This window comes from Notothenia rossii (assembly GCF_949606895.1).
Source record: "Notothenia rossii genome assembly, chromosome: 3".
Lineage (NCBI taxonomy): Eukaryota > Metazoa > Chordata > Actinopteri > Perciformes > Nototheniidae > Notothenia > Notothenia rossii.
This window is the reverse complement of record NC_136901.1, coordinates 70,836,856-70,855,865: the sequence shown is the minus strand read 5'-3', so window position 1 is coordinate 70,855,865 and position 19,010 is coordinate 70,836,856. Positions and strand designations below refer to the sequence as shown.

The 19,010-nt window shown below is 40.7% G+C and overlaps 1 protein-coding gene across 3 annotated transcripts in view; it reads left to right on the top strand.

Moving 5' to 3' along the window:
• Window positions 1-19,010, top strand: part of synpo (synaptopodin) — a 39,391-nt gene that overhangs the window by 11,621 nt on the left and 8,760 nt on the right. Inside the window, exons 1-2 of one of the 3 annotated variants that reach the window (XM_079671933.1) lie at window positions 10,366-10,504; window positions 14,593-15,903. In XM_079671933.1, coding sequence (XP_079528059.1) covers window positions 15,741-15,903 — 163 coding nt within the window. In that variant the 5' untranslated portion in view covers window positions 10,366-10,504; window positions 14,593-15,740. Of the gene's footprint in view, window positions 1-10,365; window positions 10,505-14,592; window positions 15,904-17,602; window positions 18,339-19,010 lie in introns of those variants that run through there. The other 2 variants (XM_079671934.1, XR_013806513.1) reach the window with 2 other exon arrangements.

Here is a 19,010-nt window from a genome sequence, read left to right as displayed (position 1 = left end):
GACTAACCGGCATTCACAGGCAGTTATGGATAAACAACTTGAATGGCCTAAGGTGTAACCTCCTCTTTACAATAACAAATTAGTTTACTTTAAATTAGAAAAGACACATCCTCTGCATGCTGTGTGAATAATTTGGCTATTGATTCCACATTGTCCTGCCTTGCTAAGTGCCTGTCAGGGGTCATGTGTAGGAGCGGACATGATGGAGCGTTTGGTATTTATGGGAAGAGTCAATGATGTCAGCGCAGCAGCGTCTTCTCCAGACATCCGGTTGAGACGATGTCTGCTGTCAGTAAGACGCAGCAGGCTGAATACACCTGAGGCGGATTTTTACAGTTCTGGTAAAGGTGTGTATGTGTGGGCGTACACATGCAAGTACACATTTATTACAGGGAGGCTGTGGCTCAGTGGTTAGTGTGCTGGACTTCGAATCAGGGGATAGCCAGTTCGAGTCCCACTGCAGTCAGCTTGTCGTTGTGTCCCTGGGCAAGAAACTTCACCCCAAACTGCTCCTGTGGGGATTGTCCACAGTACTGAATGTATGTACGTCGCTTTGGATAAAAGCGTCTAACAAATGACATGTAATGTAATGTAATGTAATGTAATTACACACATGTAGAGAGTGTAGAGTGAAGCTCCAGTCATCTAAATCTAACATAGTCTAACAGCTCATAAGGGAATTTTGTCTACCAAGTTAAAAGGGGAAATGTTCCTCCACACCCCCTTTTGTGCTTTGATAGACTGAATCACCCATCTGTGGTATAAAATAATGTTTTCAGTCCCGTCTGGTTGTCAGTTTCCCAAGTGAGCAATTTCAGGAAATATGTGTCATTAACAGCCCCAATTGATGGACGGGAAATGAGAAAGAGCTTCAGTGGCTTTGTTACTTTCTCTATGTTTGTAAAGAAAAACAAGACTAAAAATACAACCGTCCCTGTGAGGATGTAATTGTCATTACGCACCGGAAAACAGAAAAGTTGGAAGGATAAAATACAGAGACTAGTGTGCTGAAATCCTTCTGGGACTGTTGGTCAGGACAACACTTTAGTGGTTCTTAACAGGAGGCTGTGGCTCAGTGGGTTAGTGTGCTGATCTTCGAATCAGAGGATAGCAAGTTCGAGTCCCACTGCAGTCAGCATGTTGTTGTGTCCCTGGGCAAGACACTTCACCCCAAATTCCTCCTGTGGGGATTGCCCACAGTATTGAGTATGTAAGTCGCTTTGGATAAAAGTGTCTAACAAGTGAATGGAATAGAATGTAATGTAATGTAACATATCGGCATGAATTGCTTCATCTACAAAAAAAGTGCAAATTGTCGCCTGCAACAGACAGGGCTTGTTTTTATAGCCTAGCCGGAAATGCCTGTTGCTGTAGCAGTTGTGATTCACACTGGCTTTATCAGTAATGACAACAGTGTACAGACCAAGGTAATTGCTGAGATCTGAGGATATAAATGGCTCCAACTGGCGACCAGACAATCTTACAGTCATTACAAATGCTCTATTACCTGCTACCCCTGTGATTTCCGACTGTGTTTGTTACCATATTTATTTTTTAGCAATGTTTTCATTTTCTCAGTCCTCAGCAATTATTATGGTAGGTACAATACATCAAATGAAACTGATGGGTAGAGCAAAAAAAAAGTTGTTTTCCTTGGAGGTTTATCCTGTGACAAAATTGAATTGTCAGACTCAACTCAGCACTGTCAGACTTGGCTCAAGACTTAGCTGTCGTTTATGGGCTTTACATCTTTTTACACAACAATGTTAAGAACATTGTTTTGTACTCTTTCCAGGAAGTAGTGTAAGACATACTTTGGTTTGCCTTGGCTTTGGTTCCAGTGTGATTTTTAAGAGCTATATTGAATGCTGTTGAATACAAGAGAACAACCGTGAATACAGTATGGAAATGGAAATTCCTAAAAGTCAGTTTTTCGTACATAAGCAAACTTCTTCAAGTGTGTACTAGTGCAGAGTGAAATCGATAAGGATCTGTATCAAATGTGCCCTGCCATCAGTGTTTACATGAGCACTGAGCTGTGAATGGCATCAACAGGAGTTCAGAGAGGACACTGAACACCACAGGAGTCCTCTCAGGACGAGCCGACAGTAACATCGCCTCTCAGAACACTGTGGCATATAAAGCTGCCAGCTAATAAAACAGATTCAACTGATAATAATTCTGGGATTAAATAATAGACCATAAACCAACAGATAGAAGCCAGAGTAATCACCATGATTTCAATATATCCCTCCTCTGCAGGGGACGTATAAGTCTGTCCAGCTGCCGGGATACTCTCATTCATACTGCAGTAGCCTCTTTTTCTAATCACATTTAACTGTAAACTTTTTCTACCCCTTATAATTAATTGAAAATGTTTTAAAATGTGATGGTGTTTGATTGTAAAATATTAAGGTTGTGAAAAAATCCATTGAACAACATCTCAAAGTTATGTTTAAGTATAACACTTCATGTACAGTTCGGACTCAGTTATCTCTACTTTTTCGTTTTTGTTTTACAAAATACAAACCATTGTAGGACGTTTTCTTTAACAACTTAATCATTGAAAAGATAATTTATGACAAATTTGGCCTTTATTATCTTATTTTTTGAATTGTCTTTTGAAATATTTCTTCAAGTGATAACATAACTTTCCCAAGAGTCTGTGAACTGGATTTAATTTAAGTTTTATCCGGACAGCTAGCGGAAAACCAAAAATGGGCATAAACTGAGACCAAAGTTACCCATGGCAATATTACTTTAAAAAAAGTTGAACTAAAAAAAAACAAAGCTCAACAAAACATGCATCTTTTCAGGGCAGACGCCCTCCACCCAAGCAGATCTGGAGATCAGGTACTAATGGACCATTTTGGTTTAGTCTGTGATATCTATTGGCCAGGCTGGGTAGGATGCACGCTGACATACAGCAGCCTCTGTGCTCCACTGAAAAAGAAACGCCACCACCTTAATATCAGCATTTTGATAACTAGATCATGTATCGGTCTTATAATTTCCCCTCCCTTCACTCTCCCCTTTTGAGATTCGATTAAAGAGTAGTGCTGGTTAACACTGTTATTACATTCATCTACGGTCACTGCCACCCCAACCAAGAACACTCTGTAACACTAACCTCCCTGATAACGAACATGACAAAAAGAGAGGACAGCTCTCTCTTATCCTGGACTGACGAGACTGATAAGACCAGCAAGGTCCCTAAAATGTTTCCTTGTCAGGCTCTTCGTATGGACTTCATGTTCCCATTCGTGTGTACAGTAGAATGTATGAGATGCCCTTAGCTATTTCTGCACATTTAATTAAATATTATATCATATTTGATAAGGCCAACTAAATACTTTACACTTTTTTTGATGACTTGCCAAACTGCTGTGTAACCTCTACATTGACCTTGACCTGTGGAGCTATTGTTGGTGGTTTTAACTACTGACTAAACTTGCGTGGGGGACCACACACAATATGGGTGCATTACATCAGATCATCCTTGAAATAATCAAGACTTCTTCTCGATTTTCCACAGGACCTAAAAAGTGCTGTTATTAAGCCACTCTTTAATGAACAATCTCACGAATAAACAATTACAAGCACCCAACAAACCCTCTATTTTTAACTGAATCATTTAAAAGACTGTTTACAACAGCCTAAAACATTCTTTGCCCTAAACACGTGTTGTTTTCCTTTGAGTTTATGTACCAGAACTGCTCTTGTTAAGGTCTTGAATCACGTCTTGTTATTATTAGATGCTGCATTCGATATGGTTGACCACATATATAACCAGACTGGAAAACTGGGCTTTTTGGTACTGTGCTAAACGGTTCTCTGGTCTCCTCTGTTCAACATCAGCATGATCCCACTAACTTACGTCATGGAAAAGAAGTAAATATCTGCTGCTTAGTACTGTATGCTGACAACACAAACATTTATATCGAACACTTTCAGGTGGGATTCTTAACAGCATGTTAAAAGATGCAATACAAATAAAAGTGCCTTGCCTTCAGTAAAATCATTACAACCGTATTTTACTGCCATCACAGAATAATGACCAAAACCTGTCCAATCAGACCAGTTCATAGAGTGTGGGATGGAAACAGAACATCATTCTCATCCTGGGGCACAACAATCTATGAAAGTGAGCACCAATTTTCACTCTATTCAAACACACACACACACACACACACACACACACACACACACACACACACACACACACACACACACACACACACACACACACACACACACACACACTGCAGAGTCAATTCTTTCCTGGGATTGAATTGGGGATTTCTAATCTCTTTTACTGACACAAACCACTCTTGAGTAAGTCACTGTGGTGAAACAGGCCAACCTCTTAGAGCCATAAAAAGAGTCACCAAGCTCCAACTGCTTGTGGGTAAGTTTCCTGACACTTACTAGATTTTCATCCTGAAATGATATGTCCAGATGAAAAATTGTTCATATATTCAAAGCATAATGTAAAATCTTATTAAATAGGCTTAAAATGTGTGCTGGTTGTTGCAACACCTCTTGTCAAGCCTTGTGGAATTCACACCTTTTCTGATGGCAGGGCTGAACAAAAACAGTTGTTATTATTACACACTGTTCATGAAGGAAGTGAGAAGCTTTTAAGAGAGAGAGGTGTGAGATGATGCTGCTCATTATTAGGTATGATTCTTCTAGGATGCAGTCCTCTTTAGATACAGCATGTCCCCTGTGGTCTTTCGTGCCTTTCCAAAGAGGATAAATGACGATCTGCAGCCTCTGATGAAACAGATTCCTCATGACCCGTCCATTGGCCTCCATGGACTCTTTTACCACATTCTCCTTAATGGAAAATGAATGTCCATGCCAGTATCTGCAATGGGCTCAAAGTAATGGGATCCACTGCAGGCCAGTGAAAGACCATTAAACCGCGGAGCGACAGTGATGAGCAGAGCATACCGTGGAGATTCTGCTCAGACGTGAACAGCAGGAACACCTATTACAGCCTGACTCACCTTTTGGCAAACCTTTAGGCATTACCTGGCAACTGAAATGACACATGAGCGCCTGCTTTTGCTCTTTGGTGACATTTCTCTCTGAATGAGCCCTGTGAAATGATTTTACCTTATGAATAAAAACATTCAAAAGAATATGGCTCACTATAAACCATCTAACAACATAATTTAACATAAATGTTTGTCCAGCTGCATTATTTGTACATTAACTGGGGAAAGCTTGTTACAGTAACTTATTCCCAGGTCAGGGTTTGAAACCTTTTCCCGTGGCTTATTTTCCCAGGGAAATGTTGAACGAGACTAACATACAAAGCCTCTAGTGTCTTGAGAATAAATATGAGCCCACAGAATGGAAAGAAATATCTAACCTAGTTTCTTAATTCAGAGAGTAAAAAAGTGAGAAGGCCATGCAGAGCCCTGATGGTATGATGGATTGAGTTGAATTTCTTCCAGACCAAATGCAGAGGGGGGTACCTGGTACTGTAACCGCACAGACACATCGTGAGATACTTCTGATGGGGATTATTGCTTAGAGTCAACACTTCTGGAACAGTCGACTTGGCTCGTGATAACATTATTTTCAGCAGCATCACAGTAATTGACCACTGACCCATTATCTCCGTTAACAGTCAAAATTGTTCATGTCAGGTTTTGTGACACGTACAGTAGATTCCCTATTAAAGTGCAGCTCATGTAGAAAGGCAAAGTCCTTACAGCAGCAACCCAGGAAAAATCTGACACGTGTCCCTTCGCAGCAAGTCATCCTCTTTGTCTCCTTTTCCTTTCTTCCGCTGTTCTCTAATATAAAGGGAACATTCCCAAAAGATCTTACAATAGGAAATCAGTACAGGTCAAAAAAGAGGGTAAAAGTTGTTCTATATATTTGCTTAAATGTGTAGCAACATGATGGATGCTACTTACTTCAACATTCATTTAATGTGGCATCAGAAGTTCAATACAATATAAAACAGTAGATTGCATCAAGTTTCAATCCAACTATGTTGACCATATTTCATGGTACCTATTTTACGCTTCATTACAAACAAGAAATAAGCTAACTTGCCCAAAGTCCAGTTAGCTACGTAACAGTTTCAGAAGTTTATGTGTAAAAATGTACAACAACCAATCTCTATGAAAAAGCTAGATTTTGTGGTGCAGCTCATTTTAATTTAGTGATGTGCGAATTTCCAATAACATACTTTTTATAATGAACCTATAAAAAGCTGAAACCAAAAATAGGATCATTAAAGAATGTTTCTCTCACCTTCCCTTTTACTTTGTCTTTTCTTTGACTCTTTCCCTCTCTCTTGCTCACACAACCCACAAGCTGAGGCCTCTGATTTCCTGGCATTTCACTACATTACACATTCACAATGACTGCTGCAGATATTTTGGGCTCATGCACTAATGTCTTTTGCAGGAGGCAAGACGACTAAATATGTTGTCAGGACCTTGCATTGTGTGACACAGATTAAGTCCTTAGCGTGGCAGTGAACCAGATCAGTGTTTGGCGCTTTGTTTTTGTCTCCTGGTAAATGTTGATTAGATTCTGCACGGCGTTGATCCAAACAAAGAGTGAGCTTCTTGTTAGGAGAATAATTCCTGCCTTGTTCCTGTCCCAGAGAGGCCCGGCTGCTAAGCAGAAAGGCATTTAGATGGAAATGGGCAGAACCAAACAGAATCAGACGGGATGTATTTATCCATATGCTGCATATCAAAGACTGACATTATTTGGCTGCTTTAACCAAATGAACTGGAAATATGCAGCGTAGATAAGATAAAGCCTGGCTGCAGCAAAGTGATAGGTTACGTGTGTGTGTTGTGTGTGTATAGTCTCCCACCCATTTCCCCTTATTCTCCAACACTTAACATTTCATTCTGATGAATGAGGATTTAATATGTTGCTTGACGTTCCATTGAATTAAGTAATGTCCTGTACAGATTACAGCCTGAACTGTATGTGAAAGGCGTTATGTTTTCTACCGTGCTCACACCTAAATCACTGATCTGTGATTACCTTTTATATTAACCTAGTTTCACTCAGCAGACCCTAATTTAGCTTCTAGAATGAGACATAAATGTTTTTTCTAGCAGTACATTTGACATAATTGGATCAAAGAATAACAAGGGCAGTTAGGTCTTCCACTAACAAACTTAGACAATATCAACCAAACTCCCTTTTTTTGCAACATCCTGTGTTTGATTTGGCTGCCGGAGTCATGTGAACATTGATGAGTGTGATTTTAAAGTGAATCAGAACCAGGAATGTATTACATTAAAACATTACAAATCAGAACCAGATGCGCTGGCAGTGAAGGAAACAGTGATTGTGTCCAGTGCAAGCCTGGGAGGTTCATTGTTGGTTCTAATTCCCTCACGTTTGAGCAGCATTGTTACCAGGAACATTATTAGGAGAGTGGTGATGCTGCCATTTAGCTGATTAGATGTTTTGTTTTGTGTAAATAGCACTCTTGGCTAGTGTTTCAACATTACCCAGACAGACAGACGGACAGACTGCAGAGCCAGCTGATTGTGGTTTGGGCTCTGTCTCAGTCTGTGTATTAGTGCATAGGAGCTCCCACCATATGCTTATGCTGCTGTGGGTACTGGCACGAGCATACAGTTCATAAATGAACGCACTCACACTTATAGATGCACATAAACAACATAAAAATGACTCCAGGGTCCACAAGCACCTCAGATGCCCTGCCCAGTCTGTGGAAGCAATTTAGACCACTAAACTATGTCGTAGTGGGACTTCTGCCGTGAAGTATATTTAGTGTATATTGGATTTGGGGAGTTTGTGTGAGTTTTAATATATTAGCAGGCGCCAGTCTGGCACCCAAGCCAGAAACTAACAGAGGTGGCTGACACCCTTAAGATGTTGTACTTAAGTTAAGGCAGTAAAAGTCATGCAATAACAAAATTACAAAAGTTTTAGCATAAACATATTCCTAAATACTTCAAGTAAAAGTGCTTGAAATGCATTATTGTGTACTCGACTTTAATGTTAAAGCTGGTGGTTATATTTGTTTTAGTAATATGAATCGACAAGGTTAATATTATTATTATTATTGTTATAGTTGTTGTTGTTATTATTATTATAAGTGTAGAAGTATAAAATATTGTAACATAGACATCAAACTCAACTCAAAACTGTATTAAAGTATAGTACTTGAGTAAATGTACCAGTTAATTTCCAGCAGTGGGAATTAGTCAGTTGTACTTCTCTTTCTAATGAAGCCTCACAGTAGTATTCATCATCAAACCACAAGCGGCCACGCCCTCATTCTGCCAGGCTTTATTCATCATTGCTTCAGACCACAACACTCTCTGAGGTAGTTTATGAGAAACACAGATGTCTGGATGAAAATAAACAGAGGCTGAAACATGAGTGTGCCTTTTAACCGAATTAGTTCTCCACACAAACCGTATCCCAGAAGATTGGAAATCAACCCATTCGGTATGCAGTAGTGCACAATATGAGACGTGATCTTGACTGAGTTGCGCCAATAGAAATCGGCTCATTATCATTGAGGAACATCTACCCATCAAAACATCCGCAAGCATGGTGAATGTTTGCTCTTTTTCTCTCTGCCTTCCTCTGTGTTTATACTAAAGCTGTGCCTTTGAACAGCCCCATGGCTGTATCCTATTACATCCACAGGGATGAGCTGAGGGGTGGTATGGTGAGCATGAAGCAGAGAGGGGCTGTGTGTGTGTGATCCTAATCAATTCAGGACTCGGCCCATAGCAAACCCGCTCTAATAACTTCTGTAGATGGATTCGACTTGAGAGGGAATGCAAACCAGATCACTTAGGAAATTCCACGACGCTCTCTTGCAGCAAAAGCCCCTCTTCTTCTGAAGGAATGTGAGCTAACATTTCCCCTCAGCTCCCTGCTCTCCCACACACACAGCTGCCCCTCAGAGAGTCACGCCAGAAGAGCGCCGGCCACTGAGAAAGAGAAGAAAGAAAGATAGACGCAGCGGCTAATGGCTGCCCTCCCAGCTGCATGGGGTCTTACACATATACACATGTCAGGGGCAAAGGAGAGAGCACACAGAAATTATGAGGGAGATTGAAGGGGGTAAATAGGAATAAGTAGCCTAAAGTGGGACTATAAAGAAAGAAGATATGGAGATAAGGAGAAGGAAAATCGATCTGGTCTGAAAGATTTGTGAGGAAAGAGGAGAAAATTATAAAATAATACAAAGAGGGGGAGTGCGAGCAAGGAGAAAGGGGTGTTGAAGGAGGAGAAGAGGCAGGGCTGAACGTTACTTAAAGTAGCTTCGAGGTGATGGATTGTCTGAGCGGTTTGGCAGGACCATCCATCAGGTGAGGAGAGGTGGTGAAAAGAAAAGTTCAGATAAACACATGACATCCAAATCACAACCAACAACGCCTTCAGAATGACAAAAGATACTGGAAATGTTTTTGTATTGTTTGAAAATGATCCAAACTGATTTGGGAAGTAGAGGTTGGTACACTTTGTGTGAACTTCTGTTTGAAAAGTGGTGAACCACAAGAAGAGTAGCTGCACCATTAAATAAAGTAAGCTTTTCATATGTCTTAAAGAAGATTAAGATGTTACTCTTAAATCTTGGCAGCCATTCAAGATGGATTTTATTTTCCACCATATGACTCAACTGCAGATCTGCTACCCAGTGCCAGTCTTCATCCCGCCTTCCGTATTCAAAAGGAAAGATTTTCAAGTTTTTTAAAGCTTCTCTGCAGAAAACTGCAGATACACACACTTAAAGATCGAATGATTTAAACCCTCTGACACTATTTCATTGAACCAGATTTTACTGAAATAGTTTTGGACTACGATCTTCTGGAGATCAGAACAGATATCAGCAAGCATTATAATTTCAGCATTAACATCCCTGCATACAAGCCCAAATGTGTGTACACAATGTGTGTAATGTAACAAATATGAATGTTACGGTCCAAGGGTCGAGTCTTGAGTAACACATGGCGCGAACTCTCCATTTTATGTTTCAAGTCTCGACTTCTATCATTTCAAAGCAACCATCGACAGCATCAACACACTGTGGGTTTAGCAGGAATTTTTTCTCGCATAGTTTTCACTCTTTATTTGGATTTCTCTGCCCGGTGTGCATGGCGGGAAAAATGGGTCAAGAAAGGAAAAGAAAGGGGTGGGGGGGCGAGAGGGGCTCACTGGTCCCTCAACATCCCTGTGTTGAATATGAAAATATATTATAGCATAATGTGTTCAGTATGCAAGCTTGAAGGAAACCATATGAAAAGATCCCAGACAAAGAGCCTTCTGTGTTCCAACTGACCCCCTCCCACCCCCATCCTTCGTCTGCTTCAATTTGAAGAGAGACGGAGAGAGGGAGAGAGACGGAGAGAGGGAGAGAGAGAGAGAGAGAGGTAAAAGGGGAGGTGTGTGCAGAGTCGTAGGAACTGAAAAGGGGCAGTACACACACTCGATGCCTCACACAGCCAGACCCACCGGAGTACAGGTGAGCAGCATGACTAACACCAACACAAACAAACAGGAAAGAGCAGAAAGTCCTGGGATTGTATCTGTCGCTGAGATTGAACCGTGATTGCTGCACACTTTGTCACCTGCAGCCCATTATAATTATCTTTAACGGGGTAAGGCACTATCTTTGTTTGGAGAGGGAGAGAAATAGTGCAGTGAACTGAAGCAGAAGAGGAGGGAAACTTTGGTAGTTTTTGTTTGAGTAGATGACAAACATCTGTGGCTGCTGTTTTCCCCTCGGTGCAGGCTGCAGGCTTACAGAAGGGGTTCTGCTGCTACATTAGCACTGTGGTCACTGATACCCCCAACCCATTGTGTTGACTGCATGGAGCCCGCTGTGTCTCCAGGTTATAGACTTGAACTGCACTGTGTAACATTAGATGGTGTATCCAATTAAAGACCTTGCTGGAGCCGCATTGACTTACTTATATAAGTAATTGCTTCCTGTTAACACAACAGGCGAGGCCCATTTTCTGCTTTACAGGAGGTCAACTGTAGGTTTTCTTCAGCCATATGTTACCATACATATTTTAACAAATGATACCCTTTAGTTAGCTTTGACAGGAGAGGCTTTGAAACTGTAGAAAACTCCTTTTGCAAATGTCGTGCTTTGAAGAGAATAATGATGTTAAAACCACTTCACAAATAATCCATGCAGCATTATTTGCACACCTTTAATTTTTTTAAGTGCGTGTACTTTCTTCCTTTTGATGTCTAATAGCTTTCAGATTGTGACTGATTGTTTTAGAAGGTTTCCCCCTCCTGGCACCGGATCATACACACCTACTCCAAGTATTTTTCTGTGCCTCTTGAAGTTCTCCACCTGTGCCTCTGAGAGTAGGATGAGCACCACATGAAGCAGACACTTTATTACAAGGTTTTCCTCTGCCTGATTTATGATAGCACTTACACGATTCATGAAAGGGCAAACAGAGATATTTGTGACTTTTATTGGAGTTGCTGCTTTCCAGTGTGTGTTAGATGTCACTCATCAACCTGCACAAGCTGTGGCATGTTGAATATCACAGCCTCCTGAGGAATTATGATCCAGGAATGCCAATTTTGGAGCACTACCCAAAATGATTTCTTGGTGCTGCGAGGGCCCTTGAATGGTTCTTTGTCTGAGCGAGAGAGAGCAAAGGGCCCAGCTAGGGTTTTAGCTTTTACAGCTGAATGATTTTTCTTGCCAAACTGTAAAGGATCCAGGCAAAAGGAAAGAGATAACAGACACATAGCAGCTCTGCCCCTCAGGCATTCCATCATAAAGGCTTGCCAGCCAATGTCCTGACCAGATGCCTCATAATAAGCTCAGTAACTGATACACCTTTAAATCTTACAGTAGGTAGAATGCACACTTACTCTACCTGACATCCACACATCTCACATACTGCAATGTGCACCCAGAGCAACTGATGATGTACAGATGTCATACCTGAGGTGAACATGCATGCAGTGTTTGAGCTATTAGGTGGCTGACATGCTGTCTACAAGTTGGCTATTGATGCAGATGTGTAATAAATGTACAAGACAACGGCCATGAGGGACATATGAATGATTACAGTTGGTAGGGCTGCCAAAGCCATTTTTTTTTCTGCGTCATTACTAAGCGAGGTAGAGAGCTGTGGGATAGATTTGCTGTCTGAGTATGGATCCATCACATGTTGACGATGTACAGTAATTCTGTGATTACACACTAAATCGGCCTACGGGCCTGACTGTAAATGATATCCAGCTTCCACCCCACACAGGAAAACTGTGTAGGGTGGAAGCTGAGCGGGACAGGTGGGCACTTTGAAATACCTTTTGAACTTCAAGATAATTGGAGGGTAGAGAGAGGAGAAGAGATGACATCAGATCTTGGGTATGACATGTACTGTAGGCCTGCAACAAAAGGCTTATAAAGCGGTTCACCAAAAAGTTATCACTCTTTTTTTTGTGAGTTGTCATTAAATTAGGATTAATGCAATCAATTTTAGGTTTACATTTGACATGAAGAACTGTCTCCTGGATGAAAGTCCAATTTTATTAACTCCCACCTATGTGGCATTTCATATCTTGTATACTTCCTGATTTACAGTGACATGAATGACTTTTTTGGGATGTATACGGAAAAAGGTGGGATCCGTTTGATTGGAAATAGAACAATCAAGCTGGATAATAATAAGCTGGGACCAATGAATAATAAAACCAAAAAACAGATTGTGGCAGATGAGGATTTTTAAGAGTCCATATGTTGGCCTTTTATATTATGAGCTAAATCTGCATCTGTGCTCACGTCAATTTTGAGTATCCAAAATCTGTTATTTGTCTAGTAGATAATAAATATTTGAAAGACAAGTAATCAAACCACATTTAAATCAACCCAGGACAGCAGTGTAGGACACGCCCCCAACATGTGTTCACCTCTGTTACCATGATTACAAAAAACATGAAGTCTTGGAACAATACTGACTGTGAAAAAAAGGAAATGTAGCAAGATGGGGTGCTAATCTAAAAAGACATTGAGATTCAGATAGAACCAAACACATCTGGAGTAATGAAAGGGCTGTTGTCAGAGTGTCGAAACAATAACCCGCCTTCATCTCTTCTCACTTGACACAATCACGTAAGCGAGAAGGATTTTTGTGTCTTTCTGCAGGGAGGTGGGGCAGGGATTGTTTGGGTTGATTGTGTTCAGGGGCCAATGAGCAGTCCTCCTCCACACTGTCATGACTCAGCTGTCATGTCAGAGGGAGAGCGTCTCCACAAAAACACTTTTTCAAGAGATGTCAATCCAACAACTTTATTAATCCCGCAAGGGGCAATTGGTTATGAGCAGCAGCTTATGTCATGTACACAGGCAGGAACATACAGGAAGAAAACACACAGATACACCCGGGAGCACAGATGTGGATCATTCCAATTTACACTATAAATAGTTCATAGCATCACAATAATAAATAAATAAATAATCAAGTTAAAATATAATTAAATAATAATAATACATTTTTGAAAGGCATTTTGGCCTTTCAAGAATTTAAAAGTTTGAGTGCAGAAGGAATGAATGATTTTGAAAAGCGATTAGTCTTTAGAGCAGGTAGAGCATATCTTCGCCCTGGTGGCAACAGACGAAATTCATGTGAAAGAGCATGACCTGGAGAGGCCCGAATGCTCTCTGCTTTCCGCAGAATCTGTTGGTTACAGAAGGAATTTAAGTCTCTCTGTTTCATGTAAACAACTTTAGGCTTGCACACCTTCGCATGAGATGAATTTGAGCGTGGTTGCTATGCCTCTGAGGAATTTCAAAAATAATGATTATGCCTCTGCACAGCCCTCCCACTCCTGAGTGTTACAGTGGTGAATCACAACAGAAAACAAATTCAACCGTGAGCTTCTCGCAGAGGCAAGTCTGATCAGGGAAAGGATGTGTAAACATATCATTATCATCACAAATGTTGTCAGTGGGTATTATTAGCTTTGAAGAGAGAACATGACACTGTGGATCTAATGAAATGCTCCATCAGATAAGAGGGAAGGGTGCCGTAGATGTCAATGTCTCTTTACTTCATGCTACTAATCTTTAATACACATTTACTTCCAAACTTATCGCCTATTTATTCTGTCATTCTTTATTACACTGAGTAAATGTGGCGCAAAGTTTTATAATGGTGTCTTTTCATTTCCGTTTCCACATTCTTAACCTGAATGCAGATTAGACTGAGAAGGCTGATCTTTATCTTTAAAGGCAGAAAAATGCACTTTCATTGTCTCATAAATGAACAAAGCATTAGATTAACGCTATGTTCATTAAAAGTCTCAGATGAGCCAAACTGAATATATAAAACATTTCTTTAAGCGAGGTTTTTTAGACCGCTTTCTAGAAACTATCGTTTCACAAACAGCGAGAATGGAAAATGATGTAGGATTCTTGTCCAGCTGATTGCCAAACCTGCAGTTTGCCATGCCGAAGTTGTGGGCAGATGTAACATCTAGCCTTTGTATTCTCAAATGTCACATTTAAATCATAAAGCTGAAGAAAACTTTGCATAACTTAGTTTTAACCTGCATATTTTTCTTTTTTTGCAGATGGTTTTGCCCACAAAATGGACATGGAGAGGAATTAGATCAAACACACCAGCCTTTCATCCTTTTGTGTACAGCTGAAGCTTGGCCCACTACCAAAAAAACTGTTTGAATAATCAGAACACAGATGTTTTCTACAAGGAGCCAAATAAACTGATGGTGGAGCTGCTGACCGCAGAATTATTGTTTTCTTGACAATTTCTTAGTTTTAGTGTGCTGATGCATTTCAGTATTAATCGAAACTACCCTCAGAAGAAATAAGAACCTTCCTTCTCACTTGTGGTTTTGTGAATAAACAAAAGAACAAAATCGATTATCCTGCCCTCAGAGGCTGTGTCTGGCTTTCATGTGTAATATATAACACAGAACACCAGAATAGAGCCACTTTAGTTGAATACATTGGAGCTCTGAATACAAACACGTTTCTGGACTGACCTTTCCTGAATTAAATGTTATTCCTCACCTAACAGCAGGAAGCTGCCATATACACAGTTCCCCTTCACGTCACTGTAGAATTATGAACTCCAAGATAAAGGGCAGATCCTTTTCTCCGAAAGAAAAATAATCTGCGGGCTGGAGATTGCGATGCAGACGAAAAGCATGTTTTGGTGACCAAAATAGCAGAGGAGGAAGAGCGACGTCTGAGAGAGAAAAAAAGGGACTATTAGGGAGATGCAAATAGAGAAAGTGAACTGTTTCTCAGCCCTCTCTGCCAGATTTTCAACAGAGCACAACAAACTTGAGCAATTTTCGCGGCAGTTGTCCATGGGAACTTATCCAAGGCACATCGGAGCGGACCCTCCTAGGAAGTTCTGTTAGATTGAGAATAATACTTTATGAAGACCAAAGTAAGAGAGCACTTTCATCCAAATTTCAGCAAACTACAAGAAAACTTTGGGATTATAGCTGAAATAGGACCGGAAGCAGCCACTTGGAAATTAGAGCTACTCCTTTCCTTGTCCTTTTTTTGTGTGTCTTCCTCATGTAATGTATTTACTGCCTGCCAGTAAGCACTAAACTTCCATCTTCCAACTGGACCACAGTTTCATCTTATCAGGAGAGAGGATTGAGCTGACTGGAACGAAACTCTCACATACTCCCCTGCCAAAGGCTTTTGTTTAGCTGCCGCTGATCATTTTACCGTGGGTAACATGGAGATGGAAAAGGGACATACGTCTATCCGGAGAGGAGTGAGCTGGAGTCCAGGAGGATTGAGGAAACCTCTCCAGGCAACCCAAAACACTCCTGGGACGGAATGCAATGCATCATGGGAGACAACAGGATTCAACAAAGAACAGATGAGCCGGAAAACAAGTAAGTGTTTGTTTATCTGGCGTTTGCCGTCCTTTTCTGGGACGCTCAAGCAGCAGCCAGAATGTGTATTGTTACCAGTGGTGGAAGAAGTACTCAGATCTTTCAATTGGAGTGTAACAATTTTACAAGTTAAAGTCCTGCATTTAAATCCTTTACCAAGTTAAATTGCATAAGTCAAAGATATTTAAACTTACAAAATAGCATGTATTCATAATGCAGAATATCTTAATTTAGAATAGTTACAATTATACTTCATCACTTAATGTAAAACAGCTGGTAAAGCTAAAGCTTGTGGGGCTATGATAATTACTTTATGAACTACTGGGTAGCTTGTGAATTCACTCCCCGGGGATCAATAAAGTCATCATAAGTTATTCAGTGAATATATTTTGTATTATTAACCTTAGCTGTGAAAATAAGTAAAGCTGACAAATGGAGTAAAAGTACATACATTTCTCGATGAGGTGTAATCGAGTAAAAGTATAATATTGCATGTACTGGAACCACTCAAGTGAAAGTACACTTACTTTAAAATCATACCTAAGTACAGCATTTGAATGTATTTATTTAGTTACTTTCCACTCCTGATTGTTACTTTTTTTACTTCATAGGAAATGTAGTTGTGAACACATTTCCGGTGGTTGTTTGTAGTGCTGCCTTAATGCTACAGTGTGGCTTGAACTGCAATATATCATCATATCAGATAACCTATAACTGAGGGGAGTAGACAGCAAATAGACAAAACAGACAGCCCTGCCTCCTCAGTGCAACTTGACGCAGTGAAGCTCTCTATGAAACATCTGTTTCCATGCTGTAAAAATACAGGCAGCCCCAACAGCAGTGGAAATGCAATCATGCATCACTGCTAAAGGGCAGTCTGAATATACAACACAGCCACTGAAAATAATGGGCTAACCTGTGGCAAAGCCGTTTGGAAACTTCTTCAGAAACCGCTTTTTACATTTACAGACGTCAAAAGGATTTCACACTCCATAATAACACCAACAACATTTTATTGGTAAATGGAAAATGGAAAAACAATGAAACAATCCTCGCCTGGAAAGGTAATTAACTGGGCTGGGACATATCTGTCAGAGGCATTATTCAAAGAGTAAAATACATTGTGCATTGAGGAAGTATTACAGAAAGGTCATGGCCATCAGATAACTGTCCCTGATATAGATCTAAGTATAGCCTCTGTACCTTGAAAACTGCTCCCTTCACTCATTACTCACTAATTAGTTTCCTCAAAGCGAACACAGATCACCGATAATAACACTAAAGACAGTAATTAGTCGACTACACCTTTGCAGAGACCTTTCATAACACACAGATGTTACAATACGAGCGGCAGAGCTCAGTCTTTTATTTCCCCCATGGGATCCAGTGGGAGTTTGAGTCACATTCAGCAGGGTAAGATCCCAGGACCCCTGTTAATCCGTGCCTTTCCATACCGCTTCACACATCACCCACGGGGGCTAGGGCTGTCATCCCGTTCACCCCACAGCCATCGCCCGGATAAAGATAACATCCGACAGGGTAATCTAACCTTTGATACACAAATGCAGAGTTGGCCCCCCTGACTTAAATCCTCCCGCTGTGGGGGCAGTTAGCCGTCTGCTGTCACCCACGCAGGGATGAGGGGATGGGACAGAGGGCAGGGGGATGAGGTAGGGAAAGTTAGAGGTAGGGAAATGAGATTCTTGCATCAGTGTCGAGGTCTGACTTTTGTTTCTGCTGGAGGACAGGAAATTCCTATCCTGTCCTTGCAGGCTGGAGCTTAGGGCCCAGAGGGTTCAGCAAGGGCAGACCCTCGGTTGGGGAGAGTGCACCATAAATACACACACTAACATGGTGATTTCCAGACAGACACAGAGGGCAGCAAAGGTCAGGAGCTGAATCTCTAGAGTCTTAGTGGTCTAATCCATAAGCTGCACATTTACTGGAGTATCTCTGCTCTCCCCTTCCCCTTCAAAGACTGCAACAAGGGATCACACACTTCCCTGCCATCACAGGACATTAGACGGAGATAAGCCGCTCAATACTTGCCATTGATTGGACAACTCTCCAGAACTGTCAAAACAACGTGCAGTCTGTGTGTGTATCAATACTCGAGCTACTAAAGCCCCTGGGCTCTTTTCTCTGAGGCATATGTCTCCGTTTTTATAATTAATGGAAACCCTGGAGGTGGTGGTGCAGATTTGAAAAAGTGAAACAGAGCTGGAGGCTGAATGACAGACAGCACAGCCTCCAGCTACAGACCACCTCCCTCCCTGCCTGTCTGCCTGTCTGTGTGCTGGGCTGCGGAGAAAGAGAAATCCGATCCTGTGTCCCGCTACAGAAAGGGGGTGTGAAGCTATCAGACGCAGTTACATTGAAAAAACTCTTGTGGAGGTACAACAAAAAAGCGGAGCTCTGAATTTGAACATATAAAGGTAAGAGAATAGGCTCTTAATTGAATCCAGCCTTACCATTTAAACTTCCAGTTAACTTTCGGATCTTTATAACCTTGAATTAAAACTTCTTCTTTACTTTTTGGGGGAGAAATATGACATAATGACTTAGTAGCATCTTGTTTTGGAACTTGTGTGATTTTTACAATCTTAAAACTTGAAGGTTATTTGTTTTACTTCATAAATGAAAAACTTTTAAACAAAGTCCAAATAACTTTTCAGCTTTTCTGTGATCCGTTCATTCAGATCTGTAGTATGCCCTGTAGCTTTCAGAAAATGAATTCATTTCTGTAACATATTTATTAAAATGTATTGGTTGTTATTATGATTTGTATTAGTTTACAGTTTATATATTTGCTGGGAATTAAATGACTTAGTGGTTGGTGTCATTTTATCTGATAAAAAAAAAAAGTTTTCTACGCATTTTCATTTAATCGTTTATTTGGCAGGGACAATGCACAGTAATGAACACTTAAAACATTCAAATGTGTCAAGCGTAACAGTGCCAGATTTAGCTTTGAGCTAATTTCCATCCGCAGTCCCTCACATAAAACATTTAAGAAAATTACATTTTACAAGCATTCTACGCATTACTATCAATTCTGCTGAGAGAAATATGTAAATCATGATGGGATTTGCACCTGTGTGTTACTT